Below are 13,141 nucleotides of genomic sequence, written 5' to 3' on the forward strand. Positions count from 1 at the left end.
AACTGAGAGGGAGACCTCATTTCAGTTACGTAAATATTCTGTTAAATAGACTTTTAAAAGCCTTGTAAGAGTTATTAAAACTCCCCAGCATGAAAAACTAACTGGTCAGAATCAAAATATTAGTATTAAAACCTGCCCGTCTGAAGGTAGTAAGGGAATAGTTTCATTATGGGTAAGCAGGAAATTAGGTGCCATGATAGAATTAACTTTTCTTTAGCATTAAGGGGATACCTTGATAAATACACAGCAATATACTTCTGTAAAAATTATCTATACGTTACTATGTCAGAGAAGGAAGATGATCTCTTAGATCTTAGAAAATTAAACAATTTGGGATTTTATATAAGATCAACTATGTTATTAATTGTGGCAATTAAAAAGTCAGCTTTCTGTCTTTACAAACTAAAATTCTGCTTACAAGTGTTTATAGATACTTGTCATGGTTTAGTCAAGTTCATAATTTAATTTAAAAAATTAACTGGGTGGCTTTTCTCCACGTCATGTAAGATAGAACTATGTTTAGCCTTGGGTGTACTCACTAGTTTTAGTAAGTTTAAATTCATTGGCGGCAAAAACTCCTAAGTTTCACCCTCAGCACAGCACAGCCTAGGATTATCCAGAACACTCACCACTACTCAGCACATGTGCAGAATTTATCATGACGTACTTCTCCTCAGAGGTGGGCAGGGAAATGCTCTCGATAGATTTGATCATTAACATTCAGGTAGTGTCAGCTCTTTTTGGTTCCTACATCCTTCGGTGAGGGCGTGCTCGCCCTGACATTACAGCATTTGGTGGGTCTCCTCACTTCAGCCTGGACTAATCTAGACATGCCAGTCAACGTGTGGCAGATAGTGAATTCATGAGGGAAAAATCAAAATTCTCCTAAGTCCCTCTCACTTAACTGCTGCATTTTGTTTCTTTTCTGGGACCTAAAATACCACAAAATAGCAATAGCTAGACATCATACATAGGTCCAGGTTGCAGTATCAACTGAATTTTGACTTTGCCTTGAAATACACTGCAAATGTGTGGTTATCGTTTTTAAATATTTTGAATACAATTTTAGAAGTTGAGAATCTGGTTTAAGTTTATAATTAATGAAGTTCAGCTTTGCACTGTTTCTAAGAAAAATATTGATAATCAAGCTAACAGAATAAATTGTAGGAAAGAGACAGGTAAAACCTTTTTCTTTGAAGGCCCACTGACCCAGAAAAAAATTAGAGTGCCTACATAAGTTAAAACAATGTAATTAATTAGATTTTTTAATTTAAAAGGGCAGAGGTTTTTGTGCTTTTTCAGAGAAAAAGAGCACAATGATTTAATAATCATAACACATAAGTACTCTTGGGTTTCTACTTAGAATGTATTGGGGATAGAGAAAGACATACATACCCAAAAGCAGCTAGTTAAAGAGATGCCTAGACCCAGTAGAGGGTCCCACAGTGGGCGGGGAACGGTGCACAGGGGGAACATTCACTCAAGAGTTTGTCCTGTTCTTAGTACTTTGCAAAGATAGAAATATAAGACATGCCCCATTGCTTGCATTCTGATTACAGTTATAATACCGACACATTAAAAATAAATTCATCATGCTGTATAACAAACTACTATACCGAATGTTTTAATAGTTATAAATAAGCATAATCCTGGCATAGTCTGTGACTTTTTTGTAAAATAGTGAGATTAGTCACTATTGTTCTTTAGTCATAAAGCAGAAAGGAGAAGACAGCATTCCACATGAAGGGAGCACATAGAGAATATGAGATAGTTATAAGTATTGTGTTTAAGGGGCTAGAAAAGAGATTCCACCTAACTTAACCAAATCAGTGTGAATCTGGACATTTAGGAAAAGAGGTTAGATTTGATCAGCAATTAAAAGACAAACTTTTGTGGCATAGCCTTGCTGTCTTGTAACCAGAAACTGAAAGCTAAATTTCAGTTTAAGTGAGAAAATCTCACGTCTTGGTTTCAGAGAACAGATGAAGTTCAATAAAGGACCTTAAGTTCCCCACTTTCGAAGGGCTTTAAAATTGTTTGACTAGCACAATCCTTGGACTTTTTTTTTCACCCCCAGAATACTGTGAAACACTGATATATTTAATTCTGAAATATGTATCGGATATAGGGGACTGATTTAATAGGATATATCAAGTATCAAAGATTTAAGAAAGAGCAATAGGAGTGGAAATATTAAGTTGAAAAAACTCTTTCAAGACACTTAATTTTTCCAGTAAGGTCAGAGGGAGGTCACTTTTAATCAGTTTAATTTTGTGGAAAGCAGTGTTTGGTGGGAGCATTATTTGAAACTATTGTAATGGGGTGGGGAGAGGTTTCGTCAGAGAAATAAATGTATTTCTTATTTAGCCATTTCAGAAAAACCTTTATGTTAATATATAATTTTAGGGTAAAGGCTCTCTTAGGCAATCCTCTGTTATTCCTTCTTTATTGCACTCCAGTATTTGATTAACATTACTTTTTTAATCTGAAATGTAAACTTGAGTGTTTAAAATTGCCCTCCTTTCCCAATTCTTCGTTTAGTATCAATAACAATAATTTTAAAACAATAATAATAACCACCACCAGCGCCGTGTGTTGAGTGCTCACCATAGGCTAGCTAGCACTGCACAGTATTCCTTACATGCATTATCTCATTTGGTCTGATTTAGCTTCGCTTTTGGAGTTATTTGCAAGCGCATTCTTCATGGCCTTTTTAAAAAAAACTGAAGCTAGAATATCAGTCAGCAGTAAATTAGGAGGTTACTGAACCGTCAAACTGTCTTGGTTTCCTATTGCATTTGAGGCAGAGCCTTGCGGCCGTCCTGACCTTGCCTGCCTTCATCCGCACCACTCTTTCAAGGAGTCGCTTATCAGAAAAAGGGCTGAACAGCTCACTTGTTTAGCTCACTTGTTCTCTATTATAAACGATGGGAAAGCAGCTACTTCTGAAGTAGAAAAGTCCATATTACTTCACAGTGATTCTTCCTGCTTCTGGAACTGTTGTACACAAATGTTAATATTGGGAAGCAACCATCCCATGCTTCTCTTGCAAGTTGTTATGGCAGTTTTACCTCTTTTGAAATACAAACAAAACTTATCTGTTCAAATAGTGTGATGAAATTGGCTGGTTGTTTGAATTAACCCTTTTAACTGTTTTTGGCATGATACTGAGTCACAGTTTCCATACTGTCAATGTGTGTAATATACTCCCGTCAATAACATCGCTCATTTTCTGCAGTGATTCTCATTGGGAGGAGTGGGATGGGCAGCTTATGTTAGAATCTATACTAATTGAAGGTGATCCACTGGAAGAGAAAGTGCCTCTTGCTTTCCCCCTTTCCCTGTGAAGGAACACTGATGTTGCCGGAGTTGACACAGCCTTAGAGTAAACTTAGCATGATCAAGGAAAGAAAGAATGTGGGATTTGATTAGGTAGAGTCAGTTACGACTGAATTTAAAATATAAACGTCCCATATCACTGTTTTTGTTTTTAATTAAACAAGGGCTTACATGCTTTAATATACTGTGTTCTGTTCAACTTATAGCCAACTTAAATTGTAGGTGTGAGAGTATGGTTGTATTCCAATGATCTGTAATTGGATGTCCTCTGTTTACTTTTAGAATTCAAAAATTACCAGCGGCAATAACTTTTATTTTACTCTAAGAAAAACAATACCATTATCTCACGCATGCTTTCTTGCTTTTTGTTTCTAATCATTTGTGACAGAAAATAAATAAAATACATGCTTTAATTTCAGATACCAATGGATCAGATAATTCCATCCCAATGGCTTATCTTACACTGGATCACCAACTACAGGTAAAGGAGTACTTTCTCAGCAAAGTTTGCTTTTTCCTTTTACAGAAGTTTATCTTTAAAGCTGATGGTTGTGTTCCTATCTGTTATTGTATATTCATTTATTTATGCTTTTAGTTGACCTCCTTAAACTTTTAAAAATCAAGCCGAAATAACTGATTCTCAGTTAAGTCAATCAAAATGAAAATTGCCAAAATCATATGTTCCTGTTCTAACAATCATCTTAAAATACTCATATCTTTGTTCAAGACTGCCAAAAATAGCATTTTGCTCTTTATTTTTAGTGCATTAAAATGTAAAAGCCATATAAGCTCATTTCTGCTTAATAGATTTTGTGGTACTTTGGCATGTTCATGGTGAATGAAAATACAAGTAATGTACTTCAGTGTCTCCTCATGAGTGTGAGAGCTATAAACATCTTTCAGTATAATAAAGTCTGGCAACCTGAAATGTAAAACCAGAGGCCAAGAGTACTCTAGTCATGGTTCTCTGTAACAACGAGAAAGTGTTAAAGCAGCAAGTGTAAATTTAAGATCTGAGTTAACACTGACAAAAGGGCACTGAGATTTTCTAGGCCTGGTTTAACACTTATTTTTAAAAGATCATTGCTTTAGTGCTATAAAAATATATCACAGTCTCTGTCTTAACTCTCGGTTAGATACTGAGTTTGATTTAATTATGTTTTAACATTCCTGATTTATTTTCAGCCTCTAGCACCATGCCCAAACTCCAAAGAATCTATGGCAGTGTTTGAACAGCATTGTAAAATGGCACAAGAATATATGAAAGTCCAAACAGAAATTGCATTGTTATTACAGAGAAAGTAAGTTATCTTTTATGAATAAAAATAAATCATTAGTATTTTGAGTTTAAAATGTGTTAAGGTGCAATATTGTTTAAAGACATGAAAACTTAATAATTTTTAGAATTAATCACTAAGCATATTTCTAACGTGGAGATTTTTTCTACGTTTATGTTTAAGTTTTAAGTACCCTTTGGCCAATTTTCCCTGCAAAACTCATCTCTTTTGACTATTTCTTATTATATTAGGAAAAATATAGCTAAGGGAAATAAACCAGTGTTCATAACCATGTGTTTTATGTTCTCAGAATTTTAAAGTTAAAAGCTGTTTAGATTTATTGTTACAAAGATTTATTGTTTCTTTGGACAAAGGTAAAATAATTTGATTTACTAATGTTCAGTTGTGCTTTATCTTAGAAACATATATGTAGATATATTCTTGCCAGGTGTATGTTTAGGAGAGTAGAATTACTTATTAGAGGGCTTTATTTCATATCTGTGAGTGTTTTTCTAGGGAGTTTTGTACTTACACGCATTTTTCTGGGAGATACAGAGACTGCTTTACTCCCCTTTTAAAGAAATACAGTCCCATTTCCATACTTCTCTATTTGAGATTCTTTAAAAAACAGTATTTCAGTTTTCTTAAACGTGACCTTCATGAAATAACCTATGAAGCTGAGTTATGGTGGTAGGTGGTTTTTTTACAGTTCACTAATACAGTGATGTAGATGAATTCAACTTAATATTTTAAAGGCTAAATAGGAGATTAAATATTAGAGTCTGCAAACTGTAGAACTAATTATGGAACTCTGTGGCACTTTATGATAAGAAAAAAACTGTATTTCTTATGTCTGAATATGTATTTCTTACACTTAACCTATACTTTTTCATACTTTAATCATTTGAAAGAGGAGTTCTATGCTAGAGGAAAACAAATGGTGAGTTGTGGGCACTGTGAAAAATATGATAGTTTTAATTGATTTTTAAATACTTTAAATGAGAAATGTTACTAGTAACTTTTTGTTTGAGGACTTTTCATTAATTATTCAGTTATTTCCAGCAGCCTCACTTTAGGAGCTAATACATAATATCCCCCAAATAAAAGGCACTTAAAGAAGTTTATCAGGCTGGGGGGCTTCCCTGGTGGCGCAGTGGTTAAGAATCTGCCTGCCAATGCAGGGGACACGGGTTCGAGCCCTGGTCCGGGAAGATCCCACATGCCACGGAACAACTAAGCCCGTGCGCCATAACTACTGAGCCTGCGCTCTAGAGCCCGCGAGCCACAACTACTGAGCCCGCATGCCACAACTACTGAAGCCCATGCGCCTAGAGCCCATGCTCCGCAACAAGAGAAGCCACGACAATGAGAAGCCTGCGCACCACAATGAAGAGCAGCCCCCACTAGCCACAACTAGAGAAAGCCCATGCGTATCAACAAAGACCCAGCACAGCCATAAATAAATAAATAAATAAATAAATTTTTTAAAAAACAAAAAAAATTTATCAGCCTATAAAAGACTCTGGTTTTTCCCGAAAACGTTTGCAAGAGTAAGTGGTTCAAAAGTGGTATTTTGTATTCTTCTCATTATTTTAAAATAGGAAAGAGATTTAGGTTGGATAGCACCTATTTTAATTAGCTTGCAGATGTTTTGTTAGCTACCACTTTGCACCGTAGTTAAATAGAACTGTGGTTTCAGAATATGAATACGAATACGTGAGTATAAAAGTAGAATGTGAATGATTAAAACTTCAAGTGTTATTTTCAAGTATAGCTAGATAAAGCCCTTCCCAGCCTTTTTTTCTTCCTTCCTACACAAAAGGGATACCAAATGAAATTTTCTGCCACTTTTATTATACCATTTTATCTGTTTTCACTACTTATCTAAGTACAGTTGCTTATTAAAAGGATTATGATATTTGTATGGTTACGCCAGAAGAACGGATGATAGTCTCCATTCCAGCCCATAATTATATTTGAGTAGTGTACCTAAGATGCATAATGATAGACCCAGAATAAAAGTTCTAATTAATTGAGCTCCCATCATCAGCTATTAAGGTATGAATATTTCCATCCTGTGTAATATGTGGTATTTGTTTTTAGGCAAGAACTAGTTGCAGAACTGGACCAGGATGAAAAGGACCAGCAAAATACATCTCGTCTGGTACAGGAACATAAAAAGCTTTTAGATGAAAACAAAAGCCTATCTACTTACTATCAGCAGTGCAAAAAACAACTAGAGGTCATCAGGAGTCAGCAGCAAAAACGACAAGGCACTTCATGATTCTCTGGGACCGTTAAATTTTAAAATATGCAAAGAAAGACTTTTTTTTTAAAGGAAAGAAAAACTCTTATAATGACAATTCATGAGTGTTAGCTTTTTGGCGTGTTCTGAATGCCAGCTGCCTATATTTGCTGCATTTGTTTCATCGTTTATTTTCCTTTTCTCATGGTGGACATGCAATTCAACTGTCTCCTTATATAACATGGGGGCATCTGTACTTGAATAAGCAGCAGTTCTCAACTTCAAAACAGATGCAGTAAACCGTGGCTGTATATGCATGCTCGTTGTGTGAAGGCTAGCCTAACAAAAGGGGTATCAAAAACTAGCTGCTATGAGCAATCATCGTCTTTTTTTCGAGGTGGAACCTCAAGAATGATTTTGTTCTTGTATCTCATCTCAAAAAACCAGTAATTTTTTTTTCCCAAAAGATGGTATATACCAAGATAAAGACAGGGTATTATAAATCTAGAATAATTGGTGGTACATTATAGAAATACAGAACCTTTAGGGATAGTTGAGAGTGAGGGCTTTGATGCCAGCATCCTTGGATCAGTACTGAACTTTATCCATGAAATATTTAAAGGTAAGTGGCGGCTGCTGTATTTAATAAAAGCATATTTCATTAGACTAAACTTTGTCTATGATACATTGAACAAAATGGAACCCTTTTTTTTTTAAAGGTATAAAGATTTTTAATTCTGTGATTGCGTGTATGTGTGCTGAAACTGTAAAGCTTTTATGACTCTAATATTAATATCCCTCAAATGAAATTAAAAGGTAAATGAACATGATCCAGCTTAAATGATCATTCCTTCCTGCAATGATTATTGGATTGTTCTACTGTATATTTGAAAAACTGAAGAGAAATCATGGAAATTGGAAATAATTGCTCCAGCCAAAAGGCTTGGGCCTAGATTTCTTTTACAGTACCAAATGAGCAAAAAACCTGGCAAATCAGGACAAGTTAATGAGGAAGTTAAAGGAGTAAATCTAAATTCATCAAGTATCCTATTATTGATACTGGAATGATTGATTTTCCTTGCAAGCCCACCCTAGGATGCCTGCTGCCTTTCAACACTTTTAAAGGAATTTCACTTATAAATAGAAAATTTATATTGTTAACAGTAACTTTGCTACCAACTTTGAAAATAAAAGTAATAATAAAACTTCATTGAAATAATAAACTATATAAGCTCTATTTTTTCAGTTGGTATTAAAATTAATTACATTTTGATACCAGTACAAGGTGTCTTTTAAGTAGGGATGTCATCGACCTCATTTTTATAGCATTAATGTTTTATGAAGAGAAAATTTAAAATGAAAGCATAATTGCTGTGATTATTAGAATTATATCGTGATTGTATTGTAGTTTTGCTCTATTTCAGATAAGCAAGTTGATGTAAGAAGTTATCAAAACTATTCTTAAAAATACTAAAGCAGGTAACTTTTTCTTCCATTATTTTTTCTTCTTCCCACTGAGTTTTATAATGTATTCCTTGTGTATACAAGCAATAAAGGTAAAGGACAGTTTGTACTAAACTGTGTCATTTTTAGCTTTTTCAGAATCTATTATTAAAAAGTTTCTGGTAAATAAATATCAACCATCACTTCATTTAAATAAAAGGAGGTTTTCATTCCCAAATAATTTAATTACCTAGCTGAAAGTGTTATTAGGCTTAATGTATTAATAGTAAAATAAAATTGGCACAGAAAATAACTAAGGAAAAGCTTCACTCTTCCATAGTATTGCTGCTTGTCTGTACATCTGTCACTCCACCAAAAGGGACCTAGTCAATGTTTAGAGACTTTTCTAATTATCGCAGAGCATGAGGTAGCCAAGCGTGGATGCTAAGGCTGAACTTTTCCATTAGGATTTATCATTTTAGATTTCAGATTTTATTTCTAGTCACGAATGTGTTTTTGCTATACACTACACACTTAAAGAGAAAGTTTATTATTGTTATTACTACATGCAATCACTTCATTAAAATATCCCAAATAAGTAAATGGAAGAAAATAGTAGTTTTAAGTCATGATGCCAAATGCAAAAAAGGCTGTTGAACACTTGCTCGCTTGTTTACAGTATGTTCCTGGGGATTTTCAGTACTGTAGCTGTCCTGTACGCTGAGTGCAATTCAGCCTTACTTGGTTTTTAAGTACTTGCGTTGCCAAGCTCATATTTTTTAAGTCCTTATTATCCTTGATGATGGGAGAAAAGGATAGCAGGGATGATTAAAATCCACAGCCAGTTTCATCAGTGTTCTCACCCATCAACCCTTCAAACAGAGATATTAACAAGGAGCCAAATTTGTTATTAATTCTGGTCTTACCATTTATTCTAACCCTCGTTTTTTGGGGTGGAAATAGCAAACAGACAAGCAAGTATCTAAGAGGCCCCAGTCTGAAAAATTCACAAACAATCCTTGAATAAGCCCTAATTACATTTTATTTTTACCTCCAGGGAAGGAAAACAAAGCTTTTATCTAACTTACAGGGAAATACTTACTCCTCAGCAGTAAAAATAGGTTTTTGAGTCAAATAAAAATCAGTTAAGAATATTTACCTTATAGCAACATAGCATATTGAAGAGATCTGTTTAAAAGCTGTTTACAAATGTTTGACTATTTTTGGTGAAGTATTTTAGAGCATCAAATGTCTTTTTTTTTTTTCTGCAAGTTTCTTTTATGTTCCTAGTTTCAGCTCCTGCCTGTAGCCAGATCACAGGCCTTCCCTGTGAAACTTTTGTTTCTTTCTGTGTGTGTGGTTTTCAGTGGTCAGCTCCTTTCTTCAAATGGTAGGAAGTTCTACTTCTGTCGTGCAGAACATTTTATGTAAAATGATGTGATGCAGAAATCCTTGTGCATACTGTATAATTGAAGGAAGCTTTTTAGATTTATTTTTGTTTGTAATAAAATTCAGATTGTTACTCTAAACTTGGTCATAAAAATGGTGAATGATTTATATCAGCAAATGAGCTGTGAGGTGTTCTGCTCGAGCAGCATGTTTACGTTATACAAAATCGAATAAAAACTGAAAAGTCAGTAATCCTAATACTCAGTGCTGTTGTAACATAATCATGATTTTTGAGAGGCTGGGTGATTGGCCAGTTAATACATCATTTCCTCCAATTCTAATTTTTGGTTAAATGGATTCTCTTCACAGTTTCAGTGAATCCTGATTTGTATGAAGTATAACACGGTGTACATCACTACACTTCTGCTCATTAGAAACCTGATTTCTTGTAGTCTATCTAAATTACATTAAGTATTTCATTTCTTTATCAACCTACTAGCCCTCTAACCTACACATCTGTGCACACACACATTCTTATAAACTCTGCCTTCACTTTAGTAAATATACCTGCTTATTCACTCATTCCTCAACAAATATTTATTGGACACCTGTGATAAACCAAGCTGCTGTGGCTAATGCCAAGTGACATGTCCATTTCAGTCACATGGTAGTTAGATGGTGTTCCCATTTCACAGGTGGGAAAATAGGCTTCTAAAGGTTAAGACTTGTGCCTGAGTCTGCTTTTCCATCATCATCTGATTTCAGCAGAATTACATGCCTGGAGACTCAGCAGCCACTATCAGCCCACATGAAGGAAAATGGAATGGCAAACAAAGGAAGGGGAACGTGAGTTAACTTTAAACTTGCAGGCACAGGGACTTTGTGACCACTTTTAAACCCAACATTGAGACCCATATTTGTCTTTTAAAGCCAAGTCTGTGTTTTAAGCCACTTGGCTGTGCTGTAACTTAAAATGCTCACCAAGTCCCGAGGTGCTTCGGCTCTTTCACTCACTTATTGGATGGGTGAGGTTATCTCCAGTCTTCCGCCCCACCCTGCACCCACATACCTGAAGGATGCGCTGCAAATGGAACTACAGGTCGTGGGGCTGTGAGGCTTGGTCTTTAGACTCGTTCTCCACTCTGCAGGAAAATGAGACTTAGCCCAGGTTTTCTTGTTTTTGGTTTGTTTTGTTTTTTGCCCCTTTTGCGGGTGTGGGGGTCTTATTAAAGAATAATTGGGGTATAATTTTTATACGGTAAACTGCATCCATTTAAAGCGTGCAATTTATTGAGTTTGACATATTGTATACACTTGTAAAACCACCCAGCAGCCAACATCCTGGTCATTGCCATCACCTCCAGAAGTTCTCTCATCTCTTGCCATCTATCTCTCCCTTCACTCCAAGCCCCAGACACTGGTCTGCTCTCTAACAATATAAAATAGTTTTCATTTTCTAGAATTTTACATAAATGATACAATATGTACTTTTTTTAAGCTTTTTTCTCCTCTCGAAGGGTTATTTTAACTCCTTTGAGAGGATTTTTTTTTTTTTAAGAATTTTTTGATGTGGACCATTTTTCAAGTCTTTATTGAATTTGTTATAATATTGATTCTGTTTTATGTTTTTGGTTTCTTGGCCACGAGGCATGAGGGATCTTAGCTCCCCGACCGGGGATCGAACCCGCACCCCCTGCATTGGAAGGTGAAGTTTTAACCACAGGACCGCTAGGGAAGTCCCAGGAATTTTTAATTAGACCATTTTTAGTGATGCTTGAAAATCTTTCAGTATCAGTTTTTGAGGGCAAATGTAGGTTTTAGAGGGCTGTAGGTATGTCCAGTATGGCCTGCTTGATTGTGCAATGTTACCATCTTCTGAAACATTTAAGATCACTTTATTTTTATGTTCTTACAGAACCTTAATACTTCACTCACAAAATCCCTTGCATTTGTTTGTTAAAGTAAGTATATTTGTATATGTATTGCTTCAGGTGTTAGAAATGTGAATGGACATGGCAAGTAACATTAGTAAGTACTTGGTGGTTTTCAGCAAATATGCTTCATAAATGTAATTTTTTAAAAGTTTTCTCCTTTTTTTTTTTAGGTTGTAGCTGCTTTTTGCTTGCTCAAAAAAGGAAAGATTAGGTTGATTATACCACAAAACAATACGCAGAAAAATATTTTAAATACCAATGAAAACAATCTTCTTTAAAAAGTATTTGACATGGTATCTCATTCAGGTGCCTACCAGTAGTCCTACCTGGTATAGTGGTGCCCATAGACATAAGTAAGAGTGCATTGGCAGACTGTGTACTGCTTACCACCAGGACCTGTACTCCTTTTCCATCAGTGGCTAATCACTGCTCCAGTGTATCTTAGGCCCCTGCCACAAGGTCCCACTAAAACTTAAAACTACTGTTTAAATGACCTGCCCTTCATGTCAGTTTTTTCAGTGAAACTGTTCTGAGAAACAAATGGTTATTTAACTTTATCTGAGTTTCATGGTACTTTTACATTTCCAAGTAGTGAAATGCATTCTTTATTCTGTAATTTAATGGTTAGTGATATCTTGTAAATGCCATATGGCAGCAGGATAATTGCTTTGAAAGCACCAGAAATTATTGAGCAAATGCTGAATATTTATCTTCTGAAAAGCAAAAGTAATTCACAAAATGAAATTACCTTGCAGCCTTATTGCTTGTTTCTCTTTGTGGATACCTGCCTCTTCTTTAGTTATTACAGGAATGACTATATTAGTCATTGATTGATACATTTACTAAATTCAAAATAGAGACTAAAGAAACCTGAAAATGTGTGCAACTTTTTCTGTGGTTGAAGGAAAAATGGTGATACTTCTTCCGCAGACACTCTAGAACCCTTCTAACTTTTAATCTGTTTCCTACAAAGATACTTAACTAAATATACATCTAAAATGTGATGAGCATGACAAAAGAACAGAGAAAGAACTAGAGAGATGCCTCAGTTTTAAAGCTACTTCAGCTTATTCTCACATTTACAAGGCATCAGGTGAGTCTGTTTTTTCCAGTATTAGCCATGCCAACTATCACAGTTCTTCAAACTACGTGATACTAACTTAAGTGACTTTCTTAAAACCAACAGGAATCACGTGCAGCAGTCCCCCCTTATCCGCAGGGGATGCGTTCCAAGACGCCCAGTGGATGCCTGAAACCGCAGATACTACTGAACCCTTTTTTTCTTATACATACATACCTGTCACAAAGTTTAATTTATAAATTATGTACAGTAGGATATTAACAACAATAACTAATAATAAAATAGAACAATTATAACAACATACTGTAATAAAAGTTAAGTGAATGTGGTCTCTCTCTCAAAATACCTTATTTTACAAATTTGATGCTTTTCTGTCTTAACCATACACTTATCATGCTAGCACAAATTTCTTTTTCCTTCTTTATAATTTCAC

The 13,141-nt window shown here is 35.1% G+C and overlaps 1 protein-coding gene across 7 annotated transcripts in view; it reads left to right on the plus strand.

The window, feature by feature from the left end:
* MAP3K7 (mitogen-activated protein kinase kinase kinase 7) overlaps nucleotides 1–11,206 on the plus strand; it is a 65,761-nt gene extending 54,555 nt beyond the window's left edge. For 2 of the 7 annotated variants that reach the window (XM_007195965.3, XM_007195966.3), the window contains 3 exons: nucleotides 3,759–3,820; nucleotides 4,525–4,640; nucleotides 6,720–9,951. In XM_007195965.3, coding sequence (XP_007196027.1) covers nucleotides 3,759–3,820; nucleotides 4,525–4,640; nucleotides 6,720–6,900 — 359 coding nt within the window. In that variant the 3' untranslated portion in view covers nucleotides 6,901–9,951. Of the gene's footprint in view, nucleotides 1–3,758; nucleotides 3,821–4,524; nucleotides 4,641–6,719; nucleotides 9,952–10,458 lie in introns of those variants that run through there. The other 5 variants (XR_009005168.1, XR_009005169.1, XR_452326.3 and 2 more) reach the window with 5 other exon arrangements.
* The last annotated feature ends 1,935 nt before the right edge of the window (nucleotides 11,207–13,141 follow it).

Source organism: Balaenoptera acutorostrata, chromosome 14 (assembly GCF_949987535.1).
Source record: "Balaenoptera acutorostrata chromosome 14, mBalAcu1.1, whole genome shotgun sequence".
NCBI lineage: Eukaryota > Metazoa > Chordata > Mammalia > Artiodactyla > Balaenopteridae > Balaenoptera > Balaenoptera acutorostrata.